Here is a 22,313-nt window from a genome sequence, read left to right on the forward strand (position 1 = left end):
GTAACTGCGGCTTCTGCCCACATTTCAAAGGAAAAGCCAGGAGTCCAGGGCATGTGCCAAAGAGTCAGAATGCCTGCAGGCATTCTCTTGCAGGACAACAACATGAACCTATCGGAAGGAAGGCAAAGCTATCCAAGATACCACAGGCATGTAGACTGCCAAGAACATGAAACACACAGTAAGTTATAGGCAGTGAACAGATCCAGTCAAAGAGAATGACCATGTGTCTTACAAACAGTAGACTCAGGATATGGGGGTCCACCATAGGCTTGCCATGTTACACCTCTCATTCTGTACATGGAGTTATAGGATTTAGTGTCTTCCCTCATGGTTTTGTCTTGTTTGGATCTGATTATTTTTTATTTCCCTGTGGGAGGAGGTGTTAATGTGACTGTCTTGCATCAAAGTTTGGAAGTATGTAACTTTCTTAAAGATGGGGCCTTGCTGTATTTCAGGCTGGCCTGAAACTCATGCTACCATGAGCTACCAAAAGCTCATGGCTACAAGTTTGCCTTGAGTCTCAGCGACTGAGCTCAGATGTCTAAGCAAACACTTCAGATGTTTGAGACTTATAATGAAGTAAGACAGAATTTTACACTGGAATCTATTTTACTGGATGAATTGTGGATGGATCATTATTTTATATGTGTATATGAAAAAAACACCATAAAGTAGCTTTGTCACAATATTAAATGATTGTTTATTTTAAGGAATATCCTGGTTTCAAATGTGCCCAATTCTGCACAGAAATAGTATTTTTCAAAGGAGGATTAAGCATTAAGTACATTAAATGGCATATGTAATCAGTATCAAATTGCTAGTTCATCTTTTTATCATCTTTGGTTCATTTAACATTTGCAATGAAGAGTAGGCTAGAGGGTACATTAGTTTCTAGGAGACATCTTGCACAAACTTTATGATGCATAGATTATCAATTTGGGACTCATCTTATCTTCAGGGATATGACCTAGAGGATATGACTCAGAGCCTCCAGGAGGACCTGAAAGCAGGGCCATGTTGAAGAGCTATGCATAGCTTAAATCTTGCTCTGTGTTTCCTTTGTAACAGTAAAAATCTGAAATGGGTCATTGTCACTCTGGCATGCTGTGACCCAGGTCTACAGCAGTTATAGCAACATCTGACTCTTACAAGAAAGATTTCACAGACACTTGGTAGAATGTGGGTGCGTGGTCACTGCTGAGAAAACCCAGCTGATGTATCAGAATGCCCACAGCTTCCCAACCTCCTCTGCCTTCTTCCTAGGCTCTGCAAGGTGGTGACCATAAACACTACCTAATTATTCATCTGCCAAAAAAGAAGTCTCCTAGTGAGATCTTACTATATGAGACCACTTCGTCGTTTATGGATGACTGAGAATCACAGAACATTTCTAAATTTTCTAGCATTCTCTACAAATAGGCTCAGAAAGCTTGAGTACCAATAGGTTTTGGGAAAATCTTCACTTTCCAGTTGATTGAACTCTTTATTTGGTAAAGCTGAGAGTAATTCATTCTCTCTCAGTATACATCCCTTTTGTCCAGGGGTGTTTCAGGGGGGTTGCTTTTATTCAGTGTAGAGAACTCAAGGGACTCTGTGGGCTCCATCACAACATCTCCAGACATCTCCATTACACGTGGCCTCAAGGACCACTCACTGAAACTTCAAAATCTGTTTCATTCCTTTTTTTTTTTTTTTTTTTTTTTAGGTTCTCATGTAGTCTCTTCCTCACAGTCTAGAACTAGTGGGCAAAGCTTTCTGGTCCTCTCTCTTCAGGGGCAAGGTAGCTAATTTATACATCACAGGAAATAAAACAGCTGTGAATATGGCTGAGCCCAGACATGTGTACAGAATTACTGGCAGATCTGGGTAGTGTCCCTGAAGAATTCCGATCACCGCAGGAATGGCCATATCTCCCAGGGCAGCGCCAATTACAAAGAATGCTGCAGATTTCCCAGTTAAGGTGGTGTACTGCTCAATCCAGGAGATGCCGCTGGGAAACGTGGCTGCCATTGAGGCTCCATACACAGAAGTCGCGATCCAGAGACAAAGAGGGCTCTTGTCAAAAAGCACCAGAAAGAAACATGAGACCAGGCTGCCAATGTTGCTCAGCACGATCATGGTTCCAGGCTGTAAGAATGTCGCAAAGAAGATGGCCAGGCCCCTGCAGGCTGCAAAGGCTCCCCAGAAGACTGAGTTCAAGCCAGCTGCCTCGCTCTCTTCCATGCCAACATGGGTGGTAGCGAAGGAGAATACGTAGGAGCCGTATGTTATCTCAGCTCCCACATAGAAGAAGAAGAAGAGGAAGAGGAGGCATAGCAGGGCCCTGTGATATTTAGCCCTTCGAGCTCCCTCAGTAGATGCTCTGGTTTTTTTCTGCCTTGAATGTTTCTTACAAAACAGACCAAACAGAAAGACAGAAACTACTAAAATATAGGTGCCGTTGGAAGCATATGCCCACAGCAGATTCATGTCATCGGGTACCGCAAACACGGAGTCTGAGGCGCCTTTGGAGGATCGGTTCAGCATCAGAGGGTCAAGGTCGGACTCGGTGTGGTTCTGAGCAGGTGCTGTTGTACCCCAGGCCAATTTAGCCAGCAGGGGAGCCAGAAAGGCACCCAAGGCGAAACTGAAGTGCAAGGCCTGCATTTGTGGGGCTCCTTTGTCCCCCCAGAGATCCAAGATGAGGACATTTGCACCTGCCAATGAAACATGAGGAATAAAGTTAAATTATCAACTCATGCAGGAACAACCCAACAAGTCATTACAAAGAGTCTGAGCCTGTGTCACACAGTGGGAATGCTACGACATTCTAAGTAACCCAACCTTAGCCTCAAGTGACTCTGATTAAGGGAATGACCCATGAACTCCAGAAAACTATGTGTTGTAATATCTCAGGTTCATATATGGACTACTACAAGCTGGGGAACCACTACCCACTGGAGCCAGGCACACTAGCAAAGGGCTGTTAAAACAGTGTTGCCACCACACTGGAGAGCAATACTATAGCACTGTAAATGTCTGAAATGTATGTGTTTACTCGGCAAAACTTTTATCATCAGATTGGCCAAATGACAAAGCTTTCTGGCAACCACTTGAACATCAATGTGGGTGAAATCAATGTAAAATGTTCCACCAGAAACCTGAATGCTCTAAGAGCTGCTGTTCCCATTACAGGAAACAACCGCACCTTTCAGAATCCACACAGCACTGTCTGAACACCTGTAAGGGTTTGAAAAGCCCTAAGCACCGAGCCTTTGGCTATTTTATTTTAACCAGATATTTTGAGATAAGCATGTAACTTTGCAACCAAGTGAAACCTGAGCTAAAAAGTACTGTGTGATTTATCAGATAGCATTAGAACATCAAGGGACACTGCAGTCAGGAAGGGGATCGATGCCTTGCCCAGCCATCATCTGAGATGCTTCCTTCCTGCAGCAAATAGGAACAAGCACTGAGATCCATGATCAGACATCACACACACAGGCGCACGCACCCACACACATACACAGACAGCTAGGTAGACACAGTGATAGACACAGAGATACAGACAGACAGACACACATACATACATACATACATACAGACACAGACAGGCACAGAGACATAGACAGACAGATAGACAGACAGACAGACACACACACACACACACACCTTGGAACACTCAGCCCTAAACTTCTTGTCTCCATCAAAACTCTCCCCTCAGAGCTCAGGGACACATGAGAGAAAAGGCAGAAAGAACATAAGAGCCTGAGGACATGAAGGACACTAAGAAAACGAGACCTCTAAATCAACATGAACACAGCTCATATGAACGCAGAGAGTGGAAGCAGCGTGCGCTGGGCCCGCACAGGATCTTCTCGAATATAAGATGGCTTCCAGATTAGTGTTTTTATGGGGTGCCTGAGTGTGTGAGTGGGGGAGGGGTCTCTGTTTCTTGTGCCTTAACTTGGGCTGTTTTCCTTCTTTTTGTTTGTTTTGTCCAATTCCAAAGTGCAGGTTTTTGTTTTATCTTATATTTTATTATAATCTCTTAGATGCCTGTTCTTTTCTAATGAGAGACAGAAGAGAGTGGATCTGGATGGTAGGGATGGTAGGGAGGAAGTGGGAGGAGTGGAGAGAGGGGAAAGGCTAGAAAAAATTCCCTTTTCAATAAAAGAAAAGAGAAAAACCATCAAGAGAGGGCTAGAGAGCAGGTGCTGAAGGAAAGTGCACATCGTGTGCGCTGCTTAATAGGGTTTCAAATAGATATTGGCATATAGACAAACTATACCGTTGAAGACTTAGGACACCTAAGAAAAATTAAAAGGAAAGTAAGAAAGTATCAAAGGGCTCGTTTTCTCTTGGCTCAGAAAACAGGGTGTATTTTAGCTGTATGTCTGCTTCAGTGCTTTCTCAGCCAAATGCTGGCCATGCTTGATTTTAACTATCAATTCCTCTTTACAGTGATGAAATTTATCCCCAAGTGAAAGCCCATTTCTCCTGCACTGCCAACCACAGATGGGGACTTTTCTAAGTTTAGCTCCTGTTACTCTGTCTCTCATAGAACAAAGGCACTAAGTTGGCTGTTCAAAGCTCAATTCCCAAATCAGCACAAGTGTAGCTGCTACAAGGGTGTACTGTCTGCGTTCCCCCACCCCCACCCTGGGACCAAGTCAGAAAGTCTGTGCCATTTCCAAAGTATGCAAGGACAGTTGACACCACCTGCTGGACCATTCCAGAAGCATTCCCAGCCCTAGAGATGACACTGCAGGCGTCACATACCTGTATCCACAACACCAACGGAAGCTCCAAAGACAGACATGGTGATGATCAATAAGACTGCTGTCTTGCAGAACGGGATGAGATAAAGTCCCGCTGCAGTTGCCACCATTGAGGCTCCTGGGGAGAAAGGAAGAGAGTCAGTCAGTTACTGGAGCTGGGGTTGTAACTCAGTAGTGGAAGTCTTGTCTAACATGCACGAGCCCCTGGGTCTGATTCCCCACTGCAAAAAATAAACTTTCATATTTAAAAAAATGAGAATAAGCTATAAAAACCTGTATCCCTCAGGATCGCAAAAACCTATAAGAACATAAAAAAATAAGACTGAGTTAACACAGAGTTGCAGCTTCTACAGTGGTTATGTAAAACCATGCAAATTCTAAAAGGCTTTTTGTAACCTAAGATATAAATTACTGTGACTTAAATACGATTATAGCGCTATTAATAATAAATTATACAGCAAAGCAAAGTTTAATAGCAAAGGAAACAGGCCAGAAATTTACTACTGCCACACATATAAGAACATAGAAGAGTCTAGTTGTGAGTTAACAATGCTTTTCATATAAAAGTTCTGATTAAATGTTCCTAAATTAATTAGTTTGGGGGAATAGGGAGGGAAATATAAGAAGGACCATAATAAGTTATTTATTCATTAAATATAATAAATTGTTTATTCATTAGCAATAACTTATTTTCCTTGTTTTGTGTCTTACATTTACCAATTTTCCATAGTTGTGTCAATTTATTGGGAAAATTACACTAAGAGCTTTGCCGTCTTTTCAGGATGGGGAAGGCCCAGTCTGGGTTCATCTGCGATACTGGGCAACAGAGGCAAAAGCAGTCTATACCATGTCTCTCACAAACCCCTTCCCCTTCATGCTCAATCCCGAATCCACAGAATCAGCCAGGTTCCGGACCCCGTTGGCCGTAGAAGCCCAGCGGGCCCCACCCCCACCCCCCTCCCGCAGAGCTTCAGGGTTATCTGGCGGAGGCACATGTACCTAGAGTGGAGCCAAACTCACAATAAAGGTCTGCATTGCTCAGGCTTGCCAACACTCACTTCCGGGGGCCCATCGGGTTTCCAGGGTCATCAGTACACACTCACTCCTGTTGCCAAGAACAGGGACTCTAGACACCCAGCTTCCAGGGAGCGACACCCCGCCCCGCCCACATCTGTTGTCAAGCATTCTGCAGGCTGTGCTGTCCACATAGAAACTAAGGGGTAAAGTTGCGACAGGCATGGAACAACAAAGGCTGGTGTTTACTCACCCATAAGAAAGAATTGATTTATGTGGTCAAAGAGAACCCCGCCAATCATGGTGCCACACAAGAACCCAGTGGCACGGCCCACGAAAATCAGAGACAGGCTGCTGATGTTTCTGCTGACATTCTCTGCCAGGTCTTGAAATGTGGGTCCCAGGATAGCAACACTAATTCCCTAAAATTTAAAACAGACAAAACCTTTTTACTTACAATAATTGAAAGAGTGTCTAAAGAGAGCGGTAACAGATTGTTTATCATGGAGTGGCGCGATGGAAGACTGTGGTTGCTTTTGAGATCCGCAGCAGTTCAGGAAAATCTACAATGGCAAACAATTATTGCTAAAGCAATATGATCCTTTGGGTTTTGTCTATGTACAGCCTTCAATTTTAAGACTTCATACAGCTATTTTGAGAGAGGGTTTTTGTAGCCCCAGCTGGCCTCAGACTGAGTATCCAAGCATGGCCCTAAACTCATCCTTCTGCCCCCACCTCGTAAGTGCTGAGTTTACAGGTGTGGACTTTCAGTCCTAATATAAAAATTACACACAATTCTGCTGGGTTTTTTTCTCAATCTTTTTCCATATGATGTAGTCATGAAATAGTTTTGCATATTTTCAAATGTACTTTATGCAGATGTTAACCTGGCCTAAAGGCAGAGATATACAAGCCTAGCAACTCAGGTGGCTGACACAAAAGGGTACAGAATTCAGGACCTGCCTGATCTAGCATGAGTTCAGAGTTAGCCTGAGTGAGAGAGACACTGCCTCAAATTTAAACAGCAGGGCTCCGTGAGTGGAGAGCTTGCCACGCAAGCATGAGGTCCAAGTTAGAGCTCTAGAATTCACATGTTAGAAAGCTGGGCCTGAGGACGCGTGCTGGCAGCTCCAGAGCTGCCTTGCTGGCCTCCCAGCCTAGCCTCATGGCAGACTTCCAAGCCAGTGAGTGACTTGTCTCAAAATATGTGACAGCACCTGAGAGAAATGTTAGAAATTCTAATGAATACAAGAGGGGTGAGCCGGGCGTGGTGGCGCACGCCTTTAATCCCAGCACTTGGGAGGCAGAGGCAGGCGGATTTCTGAGTTCGAGGCCAGCCTGGTCTACAAAGTAAGTTCCAGGACAGCCGGGGCTATACAGAGAAACCCTGTCTCGAAAAACCAAAAAAAGAAAAAAAAAAAAAAAAAGAGGGGTGGAGAGATGGCTCGGGGGGTTAAGAGGTTGGCTGGTCTTGCAGAAGACACAGGGTCAGTTCCCAGCACGGGTCACAGCGGGTTACTCACAACTGTCTGAACCTCCAGCTCAGGAGGGACTCACACCTCCAGCTCAGGAGGGACTCACACCTCCAGCTTCAGCAGGCACCTGAACTCATATGCACACGCCCACATGTGCACACACACAGGTGTAATTTTAAAATCATTAAAATATTAAACTTTAATTAATGTGCAAAACTAAAATTAGCAAAACCAAAAAGTGTAGAGGAATGCTAAGATACGCTTTAATCAGGAAGACCTAGAAAGCGTCTTGCTGATGCTTTTTTAAAGGAAAAAATAAAGCAAATTTTGTACTAACATAGGATAGTTCAAAAATAAGAGGAGGAAACAGGGCAGAAACTGAACAGATAAGAAGAACACCGTGAAACTCAGTCCTCTGTGCACCTTCACCGCCAGAGGAGAGCTTGCCTCAGTAAGTGTCTGACCCTGGGACTCAGGGCAGATCGCCATTTTCTCTCCTATGACTCAGGAGCACACAGGCTGCAGAAGCACAGAGAGCAGCAGGGCCTACATCTGCACCCAGGAGGTGGTGCTGTTCCAAAGCTCTCTGTGCACTGGTCTTGCCAGGAGAGAGCTGGTCTCCCAGGAGTGCTGACACAGACTTACAGACTCACAGGATTAACAATCTAAACAGTCTCATATCCTCTAAAGAAATATAAACAGTCATTAATAGTCTCCCAACCAAAAAAAGCCCAGGACCAGATGGGTTTAGTACAGACTTCTATCAGACCTTCAAAGAAAATTTAATACCAATACTCCTCAAACTATTCCACAAAATAGAAACAGAAGGTACTCTACCCAATTTGTTCTATGAAGCCACAATTACTCTGATACCTAAACCACACAAAGACCCAACAAAGAAGAACTTCAGACTAATTTCCCTTATGAATATCGATGCAAAAATAATAAAATTCTCTCAAACTGATTCCAAGAATACATCAAAATGATCATCCATTATGATCAAGTAGGCTTCATCCCAGGGATGCAGGGATGGTTCAATATATGGAAATCCATCAACATAATCCAGTATATAAACACACTCAAAGGAAAAAAAAACATACATGATCATCTCATTAGATGCTGAGAAAGCATTTGACAAAATTCAACACCCATTCAGGAAAAAAGTCTTGGAAAGATCAGGAATTCAAGGCCCATACCTAAACATAATAAAAGCAATATACAGCAAAGCAGTAGCCAACATCAAACTAAATGGAGAGAAACTTGAAGCAATCCCACTAAAATCAGGGACTAGACAAGGCTACCCACTCTCACCCTACCTATTCAATATAGTACTTGAAATCCTAGCCAGAGCAGTTAGACAACAAAAGGAGATCAAGGGGATACAAATTGGAAAGGAAGAAGTCAAAATATCACTATTTGCAGATGACATAGCACTCAGGAGGCAGAGGCAGGCAGATTTCTGAGTTCGAGGCCAGCCTGGTCTACAAAGTGAGTTCCATGACATCCAGGGCTATACAGAGAAGCCCTGTCTCAAAAACAAAAACAAACAAACAAAAAAAAAACCTCAAATCAGTGGCCTTTCTCTACACAAAGGATAAACAGGCTGAGAAAGAAACTAGGGAAACAACACCCTTCACAATAGTCACAAATAATATAAAATATCTTGGAGTGACTCTAACTAAGGAAGTGAAAGACCTGTATGATAAGAACTTCAAGTCTCTGAAGAAAGAAATTGAAGATGGAAAGATCTCCCATGCTCATGGATTGGCAGGATTAATATAGTAAAAATGGCTATCTTGACAAAAGCAATCTACAGATTCAACGCAATCCCCATCAAAATTCCAACTCAATTCTTCACAGAGTTAGAAAGGGCAATCTGCAAATTCATCTGGAATAACAAAAAAAAACCTGAGATAGCAAAAACTGTTCTCAACAATAAAAGAACTTCTGATGGAATCACCATGCCTGACCTAAAGCAATTGTGATTTAAAAAAAACTGCATGGTACTGGTACAGCGACGGAAAGGTAGATCAATGGAATAGAATTGAAGACCCAGAAATGAACCCACACACCTATGGTCACTTGATCTTTGACAAAGGAGCTAAAACCACCCAGTGGAAAAAAGACAGCATTTTTAACAAATGGTGCTGGCTCAACTGGAGGTTAGCATGTAGAAGAATGCAAATTGATCCATTCTTATCTCCTTGTACAAAGCTCAAATCTAAGTGAACCAAGGACCTCCACATAAAACCAGAGACACTGAAATTTATAGAGGAGAAGATAGGGAAGAGCCTCGAAGATACGGGTACGGCGGGGGGGAGGGGAGGGGGAATTCATGAACAGAACACCAATGGCTTGTGCTGTAAGATCAAGAATCGACAAATGGAACCTCATAAAATTTCAAAGCTTCTGTAAGGCAAAGGACATTGTCAATAAGATAAAAAGGTAACCAACAGATTAGGAAAAGATCTTTACCAATCCTAAACCTAATAGAGGGATAATATTCAATATATACAAAGAACTCAAGAAGTTAGACTCCAAAAAACCAAATAACCCTATTAAAAAATGGAGTACAGAGCTAAACAAAGAATTCTCAACTGAGGAATACCGAATGACTGAGAAGCACCTGAAAAAATGTTCAACAGGGAAATGCAAATCAAAACAACCCTGAGATTCCACCTCACAGCAGTCAGAATGTCTAAGATCAAAAACTCAGGTGACAGCAGATGCTGGTGAGGATGTGGAGAAAGAGGAACACTCCTCCATTGCTGGTGGGATTGCAAGCTGGTACAACCACTCTGGAAATCATTTTGGCAGTTCCTCAGAAAATTGGACATAGTTCTACTGGAGGATCCAGCAATAACACTCCTGGGCATATACCCAGAATATGCTCCAACATGTAATAAGGACACATGCTCCACTATGTTCATAGAAGCCTTATTTATAATAGCCAGAAGCTGGAAAGAACCTAGATGTCCCTCAACAGAGGAATGGATACAAATGTGGTACATTTACACAATGGAGTACTACTCAGCTATTAAAAACAATGAATTCATGAAATTCTTAAATAAATGAATGAATCTGGAGGCTATCATTCTGAGTGAGGTAACCCAATCACAAAAGAACACACATGATATGCACTCACTGATAAGTGGATATTAGCCCAGAAACTCGGAATATCTAAGATAACAATTTGAAAAACACATGAAACTCAAGAAGAAGGAAGACCAAAGTGTGGATACTTCAGTCCTTCTTAGAATGGGGAACATAACATCCATGGAAGGAGTTACAGAGACAAAGTGTGGAGTAGAGACTGAAGGAATGACCATCCAGAGACAGCCCCATCTGGGGATCCATCCCATAAACAACCTCCAAATCCAGACACTGTTGAGGATGCCAGCAAGAGCTTGCTGACAGGAGCCTGATATAGCTCTCTCTCTCCTGAGATGCTCTGCCAGTGCCTGACAAATACAGAAGTGCATGTTCACAGCCATCCATTGGACTGAGCACAGGGTCCCCAGTGAAGGAGCTAGAGAAGTATCCAAGGAGCTTAAAGGGTTTGCAGCCCCATAGGAGGAACAATATGAACCAACCAGTAACCCCAGAGCTCCCAGGAACTAAACCACCAACCAAAGAAAACACATGGTGGGACTCATGGCTCCAGCTGCATATGTAGCAGAGGATGACCTAGTCGGTCACTTATGGGAGGAGAGTCCCTTGGTCCTGTGAAGGTTCTATGCTCCAGTACAGGAGAATGCCAGGGCCAGGAAGCAGGAGTGGGTGGGTTGGGGAGCAGGGAGAGGGGATAGGGGGTTTTTGGAGGGGAAACCAGGAAAGGGAATAACATTTGAAATGTAAATAAGGAAAATATCTACTAACAACAATTAAAAAAAAAAAAAAAGAACACTGTGGAATGCTGTGGACACGTGTCCATGTTTGCTGACGTTAAAGAGAATCTCTTACAAGGTTTTCTAGAATCTAAGGTTCACTGCAAAACCTCAAGTTTTGTTTTTGCTGTTACAACAATAAACAAGATTTCCTAACATGTTGGCTGCCCCTCTTTCCTTTTTAATATTAGAACATCAATTTTATTCATTACAGCCTCCTTCCCCAGTCAGTGAGACTCAGTCTTAATGAGCTACTGTGGAGGCTTTTGTTTTACATTTGAAGTACTTGGCCTTGAAAACAGGGATTCCCACTGTCCCCGTGCTCCCTGCTTCCCACTGTCCCCGTGCTCCCTGCTTCCCACTGCCCCGTGCTCCCTGCTTCCCACTGTCCCCATGCTCCCTGCTTCCCACTGCCCCATGCTCCCTGCTTCCCACTGCCCCGTGCTCCCTGCTTTACCTGTTAAGTTTTTCTTCACAGGAAGAAACTGAGTCCTCTGTAAAAGAGCTAAGTTGTCCCAACAAGGCATTTGCATCTTTTTTTTTTTTTTTTTTTTGCATTTGCCTTTAAAATGTTAGTGTCACTTTGGTTAAAGAGGGACTGTTGTTTACTGTGATCTCTGACATTTTGCTGAAGTTTCCCAAATCAGGTCATATGTCTGTGTCCCATATGCATGTCTGGTGCTCTCAGAAGTCAGAAGAGCATTAGATCCCCTGGAACTAAAGTTACATGCATGTAACCATGACGTGTAACATGTATCATAGATGAGCTGTGTGTGGATACTGAAAATCAAACCCAGGTCCTCTGGAAGAGCAGCCAGTGCTCGATACTGCTGAGCCGTATCTCTGGGCCCCAATAGTCTTCTCGACCTTGAATTAAGTAATTTGTAGGTTTTCCAGATGGATCCTCAGAATATCTCAAAAAGATAATTCTCTTTACAAAAGCAGAGACATTCAATTAATTTGACTAGTTTGTTCCATTAAAGTACACGGGAAACGTTGCTAAAAAGTAAGCCATGATATAATTTTTGTTTCTTTTGAAGGGGTGTCCTGCAGAAATAGTGCAACAGTCATAAAAATTCTCCAATCATAATTTTAACTGTTATCTTTACGTGTTATATGCAAGAGCCAGGCACTGTGGCCTGTATTCCTAGTTGATCAGAAGGATGAATGCACTTTTGATCAATGGGCAACACAACATGATCTACTGCATGGAAGTCATACATGATAAACATAACCAACATGCCAAGTGCATCAGTATTTTAACTCTCATGAGGACTTTGGTCATGGTCATTTTAAGACTTGTCACCTACAGTTGTTTAGGGTGGTACTTTGTGAAGCCACTGTCAGTTTGACGTTCAAGGACATTCACAGAAACGACTTTCCAGGAACTGTGACTTTAAGATTGTTCCATTGGATTGGGTAGGAATCTCAGACTTCTAATGAAGGACCCAGTGGCTCATAAACCTTAAGCTGATGTTTAACCCAGCATCAGGCACAATCAGAATTAAGTACCAAGGAATGACTTGACTGATTCTCATGCTAAGTAGTCAGTGGTGAAATTATTAAGCTATGTAGTTTGAACGTGTTCTGTAAGACTGAGTGAAGTCTAATTACCGACCATAATCTATTTAATGAACAGTTTTAGGCACCTGAAGTGGAAAGACAAAACTGGTGTCTAAGGGGATGGAAACCCTCTGCCAAGCATGGGCCCATGGGGAGCTTGGCTGTCTGCCTGGGGCTCTCTTGAGTCTTTAAAGCTTGTGATAACAAGAGCTCTGCTCTCCAAGACTCCCCGTGGAGGAGCTGACGTGACTCAAAGCATAACCAGGTATCTGTGAATGGATATGAAAAAGGGGGTCCAAACCAAAGTTTGGCTTTTCAAACCTTCATTTTGGTCCACACAATAAAGGTGCTATACAACAGTGATAATGTGTGTGTGTGTGTGTGTGTGTGTGTGTGTGTGTGTGTGTGTGTGTGTGTATGAAACTGAGTTGTCACAATGGTGGTGCAGACCTAGACTCTTAGCACTTGGGAGGTGAAGATAGGAGGATCAAACATTCAGCGTCACTCGTGGCTACACATTGAGTGTGAAGCCAGCCTGGGCTACAAGGTCCAGGAGATCTGGAAGTCTCTTCTGGACTCCACAGGCTCCTGCACATACATGGTGTACATAAACACTTACAGGCCTGCCCACATAACACAGATAATCTTTTTTTAAAGGGCTATACCCCTGGTGATAGGAACTCATGTATCTTGTACTTTCATAAACTATAGCACTACCCAGTAGTCATGGCCTTAAGGGATTACACCAAAGTATAATTTCTCTAGGTTGAAAAAAGCCCATCAAACCCACCAACTGGAAATTCTAGTCAGAATTTCCATGATCTAGAGCTTGGAGAATGGTCTTTTAGAAACCATTAAGGTATCTCCCTTCACTTCGTTCATTGGCAGAAGCCATTCCAGGTTTTTCTCTGCAGCAAAACTTCTGGGCCTTTGGTCTTGAATCTGTTTCCCTTAACTGGAAGAGACTATCATGTCTGCTCAAATTGTGCCTCTGCTGGAGACCTTAAGGAAAAGCTGGTCTGGGACAGTTCTCCTCAGAAATCAGACTGTACTCTAATTATGGGTCACTTCCCTAAGGTCATAGGCAAGTTCTCTGTCATTACAGGGAACTCTGTCTTTCCCCTTTTCCCTCCAATACCTCTTCTCCGTCCCCACCTTTGAGAAAAATATCTGGGACCATAAATGTGTGGATACAGCAAAAGCTAACGCTGTCGCAAGCACCAGAGCAGTGCTGGGGTGGTGAGCTAGATGCTCTCAAATAGGAAACATTACTACTGCCAACAGTGTCGCATGTCTCCAGTGAGACACTGTCACACTGGAGGAGGGGAATGCCCCTTGACAGGCCACACAGCTCTCATCGTTGCTCTCTATACTCCCTGGAAATAACATGACCTTTTCCACTGATAACCTACTCACCAGCAAAAATAGAGAACGAAGAGGATCACGCAATGTTTGCCGTCAGGCTTTGTTTAGATCTCTACGCGTACAGATGGGTGAACAAATCTAACAGACTTCTGCTCAAACTCTTCCACCCACAAGGACTCAACTCCTGGGTCTGTGGAGGACTTTTCTATTGCCTTCAGCTTCTTACAGGATTGGATCTTGCAGTTTGGCATGACCAGTCCCTGCCTTTTGAGTGGGTTTCCTTGAAATTTCCTAAACCTTCCGATAATCAGAGGCCAAAACAGTCAATACGAAAAATTAGCACCTGTCCTGAAGTGGTAAGAATAAGTTCCAAGTGAAGAAGTTTCTAACAGTGTGTCTGGGTGGCTGGTCTCTGCAGCTGTAGGGTGCTGGCTACATGGCAAACACTTCAGTTGGGGAAACGATGAATCTTACAGCCAAGCAGATACTGCAGGGGTTCAGAGGAGGGAGAAGCCACTCCTGAGGATAGGTGGGAACATTAATATTTCACAATCAACAGAACAAATTTAGTGTTATAGACTTCCTCCCTCCATGTTGGGACTAGGGTGTGGTGAAGAAGAAACCAGAACGGTCTGCCAAACTCCTTTTCCTCTCTTTTACCCCTGCACAAAGTGTGGCTCTGATTTAAAAGATGCCTGAGGGGCTGGGGTAAAGATGTGGGAGGTCCAGGTTCAAACCCCAGCACCCCCACGGTGATACTTCTGTTTCTCTAGACATGCTCTTGCATAAATTAGGAAAACTTTCCAGGGGAAAGAGCCATGTGATGCATTCCTGGAAATATTCTGTTGGTCTGCAAGCATCTGGCGTGGTGGATGCCAAGCCTGTCTTACCAAGGGTTTCAAACACTTATATTTAAGTTCATATGTCTCCTGTCACAAGACTAACTGGGGGGAAAATAAAAGGATACCTCTGAGTCCCCAGTGGATTCATGAGAGTGGCTTCCTCACTGCTGAACCTCTGGCTACTCTCTGCCCACTCTGTGGCCTTCTCATCCTGGTGAACTGTGTGCTATTGCAGAGGACTTCCTACAGCTCCCACTGTTTGCGATGGATTTGGAGGTAAAGGAGCTGTTGAGTCTGCACCAGAACAACTTAAAGTTTGTGCAAGAAGAATAACAAAAGTTTTTTCCCCCAAATGCTATTCAAGCACTAAAGTCTCAAGCAAAGACAAGTTACAGCCATTGTGACAGTCTGACTATGGCAGAATACAGGAATACAACAGCCCTGCATTAATGACCCTACTGGTGGGCTTTGAAAGCCATGTAAATAAAAGGAATTTGGACTAGGCTTATTAAACTGTTTCTAGATGGCTCATCAGGTAAGGGCACCTGCTGCTAAGACTAACAACCAGAATTCAGTCCCTTGGACCCACATAATTGGAAGGAGTGAATGGACTCTCTGGAGTTGTCCCCTGATTGCCTGTGAACACCACGTTGCAAACACACACACACACACACACACACACACACACACACACACACACACACTACATTGAAAACCTGAATTCTAAAAACTATAAGTTCAGATATCTTTCCAGGGGATTTCCCTGTAGACTATGTAGGAATGGAATCCTGTCTATGGACTATTGCTTGTTAGTGTAGCATCCTTCAACCTTGGCTCCAGCACATGCCGGGCACAGCATGGAGAGGGAACAGCACTGAGGGCAGGTCTTTGCCGACTGTGTTACCTTTTCACAGCTGCTTAGCTCCTACACACAGCGTGCAGTTCACCAGACAGTGCTTCAGTGAACTTGCTCATGTGGAGCTTCTAGAAACACGTAGGGTTTTAAAACCATAAATACAGTGAAAGAAGCAGATGCTGAAGCCAAAACCAAGAGAGAGGAATCCAAATGGAAATCAGAACCACCCGGCCACTCTTGAAATGATCCAAAAGGTGGTATAGTGGGGACCAGTTGGAAAACCATTGGACAGATTTCAGGAGTGTCTTCAGTAGAACTCCAACACATAACTCACTCGCTATGCTTTTGGAAAGGTTCTGAAGAGCTACAGGCACCTCAAAGTTAACAATTGGGGCAGGGTATGTAGCTCAATGGCTAGAGTACTTGCCTAGCTTTTATGATGCCCTGGGCTCCTTCACAGTACATAAATGGAGCATGCTCGTACACACCTGTCACCCCAGTACCTGCCAGGTCAGGTTGGGGAGGATCACGAGTTCAAGGTCATTATCAGCTACAGAATGAGTTCAAGACCAGCCTGGGGTAGAGATTTTGTCAAAAGGAGGAGGGGGGGAGGGAAAGAAAGAGGAGGAGGAAGAAGAAGTGGGGGAGGAGGAAGAGGAAGAAGAGGAGGAAGAGGAGGAAGAGGAGGAAGAGGAGGAGAGAGAGGAGGGAGGAGTAAAAGGATGAAAGAAATTTTCTTTTAGTTTTTTATTAAAGGCAGGAAACATGAACCATAATTTGTTTAAATTTTTCTCTGATTATCAAGGGACCATGAAAGCACAAAAGAAGTCAATTGATAGGAAGTTTTTCTCCCTCTAGAAGATAAACTTAAATCTAAGGAACAATATCTTACAAAATCCTGGGAGATTTTTGTCTGTTATTTTCTGCTAGTCTCAAAAAAGCAATCAAATGCCTGTTAACTTTTTTTTACAGATTTAATTATTTAACTATTCCTTAATTATGTGTACAGATGTGCTGTGCACAGGAGATACTCAGGTCCCCAGAAGAGCAAAGGCATCAGGTCCCTCCATAGCTGGAGTCACTGGTGGTTATAGGCAGCCCAGCCTAGGTACTAAGGAACAGATGGTGCTCCCTGCAAGAGCACCACCTCTCCAGCAACTCGTCGTTGGTTTTAAAATGCCTCTTATCTGGTACTTTTGGTTTCTTGCCATGGAAAATACTAACCCATAAGAAAAGTGTAGAGTAAAATTTTGACCTTTTAAAGGTTTGACTTCTGCAGCCATTTCAAACTGTTGGACAACCTTGGTGTGGGGGAGGGAGTTCGGGGGTGAGAGAATGTCTGCGTAATCCACAGCATTTGAAAGTTTAGTCTGACTTTAAAAGATGTCACAGTAGGGCTGAAATTTGGTAAAACTTAAGTGCTGATTTTCAGCTTGCCACGAAAAGCTTCCAAAGTTTCTAGTTTAGTGTTGTGCCTCAGTGCAGTCTTACAGACTTCCTGAGGGTATCCTCAGCCATGCTTCAGAACAGTTTTGATGTTCTTAATTCTCATACATAGGTTCAGACTACATACAGTGTTGATGGATGTAGAACTTACTGAACTAATGATTTTCTTCAGGAAAACAAAAGATACCTTGTTTTGTTTTGTTTTTTGAGACAGAGCCCCATGTAGCTCAGGGTAGCTCAAACTCTCCATATAGCTGAGGATAGTCCTAAATCCCTAATCCTTCTACCTCACTTCCTATGTGCTGGGATTGCAGGCGTGTGTCACCATGCCAAACTTGGACACTTCTTTACATCAGCAATCAATCTTACAGCCATTGTGGACCTTAACCACCGTCATACCAGCCAAGACCAATGGGAGTCTGAGTTTATTGAGCACCTATTGCATGACGTGTATTGTTTGATCTTGATCCATTTCAGTGTCTTGGCACTATCCTCTCAGGGGCTATCATAACTGACTCCCGGTATATTGTATTACCTCAAGAGTCATGAATGTTTTTCTGTACCCATAGAAACGTATGTAACAAAACATGAGGAAAGCTTAAAGAACTATGAAAAGTAACCTGCCATTGACATTTTCAACTCCACAAATGGACCAAATAGAAAGAGACTCTTGGGTAGGACACCGTAACTGACCTTAACGTCAACAAACTACAAACTAAGACAAAGTTCTGGACAAAGGGACTGAGCAGACAGACACTCAGCCCACTAGGCTGCCACTGCCCGGAAATGGGCAACAGTGATAACTGACCTACTATCAAAATCTGCTCCTTCTGAACTTGACTTTAGGTACTGACACAGATGTTCCTGCAACATCACTTTGTATAAAGAAAAAGCAAAAATCAACTTTTCCAGCTTTTTCTTTTTAATAGGAGTAACAAGACCTACAGGCTAATGAATTGGAACTTAGAAGAAATTCCTTAACTAAAGCTTCTAATTTGTTTACATTTCAAGAACTACCGATTCTAATTGCACCATTCTGCTCCAAAGGTAAGTGTGCACCTTACCTAGACAGCATTGGTACGAACCAGAGCGAGCACAGGTTCACAGCAAGTAGCGAGCACAGGAAGAGTGAAAACACGGAGCGAGCGCTCAGTAAGCACCTGCAGGGATTTCTTTATCCGGTCCCATTAGTACAATCCAAGAAATGAGTGTGGCTCAGAGTCTAGAAGAGAGTGAGCTATTCTCCTCTGGGGACTCACCCTTCCGACCCTCTTGGCCTACAACCATGAAGTGATAGGGAATGGGGAGGTTTGCCACAAGCACTGAATTGGGGGTAGCTCCGGAATCTGTAAAAAGCACGTACAGCCTTGTACTTTGCTCCATGAAAATCACTTATACAATGGAAGTTAGTTTGAAGAGGGCTGTACCAGAGTAAGGGCTGCGCTTGACTCAACCGCTTAACCATTTGTATTGTCAAGAAAAAGTCATTTTGCTCTTGCCATTATATCTGTAAAATCTGTAAAAATCAAGCGGTTGGTGTAATTTAATCAAGTCACCAGAAAGTCAGCCCCCACCCCGGCCAAGTATTTCTCTGTATAATAATTAAGGTGTAGGGGACAGTGACTACAGATCCTGGCAACCTCTTTTTTTGTCTCCCTGGTACTAAGAAGAGCCCTACAAAGATAGATTGTAGGGGGAAATCATGTTAGGCAAAAATCACCCGCGCTCTTGACAGTGACCCTCCGTGATTAGAAAAGTGCCTATGTGTTAAGCGGATGAAACTGAAGCCTCAGTGCTCAAGGTCACACAACAAGCAGGCAGCGAATGTGAGAGTCCAGCAGGGAAGGGCAGGTCCCTGCAGGAGGCTCGCGCCCCAGCCTGGGAGGGGTGCAGCCTCAGCTCTCACCAGCCCCAGGAAGGCGGCAAACAGGACCGCGGTGGAGAACCAGCGCAGCACGCTCCTGGCCCGGCCACTCCGCCGGGAAGCCACCGTGGCCTGCTCGCTCTCCGCCCGGGTCTCCGCCTGGTGGAGCCTCTGTGCCGCAGCCGCGGGCCCGGCGCTCCCGGTCTTCACGTCCAGCTCCAGCTTGGCGGCTGCGGAGAGCTACTAGGGGCGGGTGCACCCTCTGGGGCTCGGCACTCCGGCTCCTCCAGTCTCCGATGTCCCTCCTGATAGCACTGTCCCCAGGGACCGTCCTGACTCAAGACCTCCGGCGGCTGGACTTCGACCCTGGCCCCAGCTGGCCACCGAGTATGTTCACTCTCCATCTTGCAGAATCGCGGCGGTTCCCGTGACAGAGTCAGGCCACTAGCCAACCTAGAGTCAAACCGGAAGTCATGGTGGTTGCCTAGGAAACGGAGCTCAGCGCGTGTTAGAGCTGCTACTGCAGCCTAGCTGCTGCTTCTATAAAGTGTTCTGCTTATGCTTGAGGGAGCACGCCAGCGCTAGCTGGGAGGTCGTCTTTACACGCCCCACCCCTGCCCTCCGTCCACACCTGAGCTTTCCAGATCTTTTATTCAACTTTCAGGCTAGAGATAACTGCTGAAGCTCCGGAATAGGCTCCTGGAGCCACGACAATCCTCCCCAAGCTCCTTTCTCACCTTAGTCCCGGTGTCCAGAGAGAATCCAAGCACAGAGAGAACATCAGCAATCACCGGCCTAGTCAACAGCCAAATAGCTCAAGACGCATGTGTGGGTTCAAATTTGTGGTTTCAAAAGCACTACAGTTCAAATTTCCACAAATGTTTGGAGCCTGACAACGCCCGAGAAAGGCTGTACACCTGTAGGGCGTCAGCTTTGTTCCGTTTGCTACACTCAAGTTACAAAACAATATAACTTTATCATCTATCTGAAAAATGCTCTTTCCACCTGAAAACCTCCTTGATCTCTGTATTACTGATTACTTATACCGAGAAAAACATTCTTTCCTAAGATGGTCAAGAAGAAAGCTGGAAGAATGTTTTGTTTTGTTTAAAACAAACAAAAACAACCGTGTTCCTGTAAATTAACCACTTGGAGAAAACCTGACTTCTGTTAAAAGTTGCTTATTATCTGATAAATTTTAATTTTAATTACAGAACAAGTCATTATGTTTAATGGTATTTTAAAAAGGCTAAAATTTTGTAATCTGTGATGTCATTTAATCTAGTAGATATTTACATATCAGAACATGCTGACCACTCAGGTCATTGAGGAAATCAGGAAAATAAAAAATACGACAAAACGTTACTGGCCTGTAAAAGAAACATTTATTTCCTCATGATGGGATGGGATGAAATGAGAGCCATAGACAGCTGTGCGAATACACAGCTTGGGCTGAGCCCACGGACTTCCGTTCTCTGTTCTATGCATCCCTAGCCCTCGCCTGGAAACTTTTAGCCTAGGTACCATCTTATCTAGAATGTTTTAGATTTGCTGCTGCATAAGCTCACCCTTTCCAGTTCTTTCTGAACTCTGGCTGGCTGGTTCAACTCAGCTCTTCTGGCTCAGACTCCTCTCCAAGCTGACTGATTCAATCTGGCTTCTCTCAGCTTTTCATTGAATTGCTCTGCTTGGCCTCTAACTCTGGCAATTTGTTCTAATCTTCTGGCTCCTTCTTATTTTCTGACTCTGCTGGCCTGCATGCACTACACAAATGGAATGGAACTCACGAATGAATTCTGCTGAACTCAACTGCACTGCAGGAGTTGAACGGACTGAACTGATTCACTCCCTCTGGCCCCCAGCCCCTGTCTCAGCGATGCTTCTTTCCTGTCAGTTAGGTGCATCCTATCTCTGGCTCATTCTGTCAACTCTTTCTCTGATTCATCACTTTGTCTGCTCCTCAAGTAGATGTCATTGATTGGGATTAAAGGTGTGCACTAAAGACAGGTTTGTATTCCAGTCAGAGGGATTAAAAGTATGTCCTCTAGGCAATTCACACAGACCTGTTCTTTTCCTTTCCTAAGATAATGTGATCTCTTGACAGAGCAGCCATGTTGTTGGATTAAAGTTCCTCTACACTGGTCCTAAGCAGGATAAAATAATTTCTAGGTGAAAACAAACTGATTCTAACTTACTCATAAAGCCTAACTGGAGAATTATAACTCACAGTATCAGATTTAGGATTGAAAGTTATCAGTCTCTTATAGATAAACATAAGCATAAACTCTTAAAATTCAGGTTTTTAAAAATCTCTGACAGAGTCTTCTGTCTTTTTAAAAAAAATCATTCTAAAGATAGCTCACCCTCATACTCCACTGTCCCTCTCCCAACAGCCCACCCTGAGCTGGGATGCCCGCTACCTCTCGTCTGTGCATGCTCAGCTGTCTGTGGACCTCCCAGATCATTCCATCAGCTACTCCAGCCATGGCTTTGGTTTAAGACTCAGTATTCAAGTCTGTCGAGACTTTATTTCCACAGGCTGAATACCAACACTCAAACCATCATCCCTGGGGATGGCTTACTTTGAAATCTTAAAATCCAGCTTTCTCTTTTCTGGCCACACTTCCCCATCCCCTTAATTCCCTCTTCATCATTTCCATTGTACCTGCTCTTTGATATCGGGGTCAGCCTTCGGTGACAACTGCTCCTCATCTCCACCCCCAGTCTGTCAGCTCTCTCTGCCTGTAGTCTGTTCTCTCCCTCACCTGAGCTGCTGTGGGGTCTATGGCACCTCCACGACTGCCTCAGTGGTAAGCCCACTGCTTGATGGCATGGTGTTTTCTCCACAAAATTAAATAACTCTAGCTTCCTTAACCTGTTAACAAAATGGTTACATATGTTCTCTGACAGTTTCATACATGACTAGTGCAGTATGTTTGCCCTCACCCTCACCCTCTCTTCCTCCTGTCTTTGTCACACTCTCCCCCTCCCCTGTCCCTTTCTCCACATTCATGTCTTTTAGTTTTGTATTGTGGCCCAATGATTTTAACCAGGACTCTCTGTGGCCACAGAGTTGGAACTATCATTTGGAGCATCGTGGGCTCAGTTTTCTTCTCTTAAGTTACTTATTTCTACACACACACATACATACACACACACATACACACACACACGATTTCTCACATCTTGGGGGGAAAGGCACATACCACTTACAGCCATTGGTTCATTTTCTTCCATTTTA

The 22,313-nt window shown here is 44.0% G+C and overlaps 1 protein-coding gene across 1 annotated transcript; it reads right to left on the bottom strand.

The window, feature by feature from the left end:
* Positions 1 to 661: 661 nt before the first annotated feature.
* On the bottom strand, positions 662 to 19,500 carry LOC110303227 (sodium-dependent glucose transporter 1A). The gene is made up of 4 exons (XM_021174244.3): positions 19,115 to 19,500; positions 6,028 to 6,196; positions 4,762 to 4,878; positions 662 to 2,696 (listed from the first exon to the last, which is right to left on the bottom strand). Exons 2-4 carry the CDS (start codon positions 6,074 to 6,076, stop codon positions 1,726 to 1,728), a joined length of 1,137 nt encoding a protein of 378 aa, XP_021029903.1. The 5' UTR covers positions 6,077 to 6,196; positions 19,115 to 19,500; the 3' UTR covers positions 662 to 1,725.
* Between the last annotated feature and the right edge of the window lie 2,813 nt (positions 19,501 to 22,313).

The sequence above is a fragment of the Mus caroli genome, unplaced genomic scaffold, assembly GCF_978045245.1.
Source record: "Mus caroli unplaced genomic scaffold, Mus_caroli_1 scaffold_9, whole genome shotgun sequence".
NCBI lineage: Eukaryota > Metazoa > Chordata > Mammalia > Rodentia > Muridae > Mus > Mus caroli.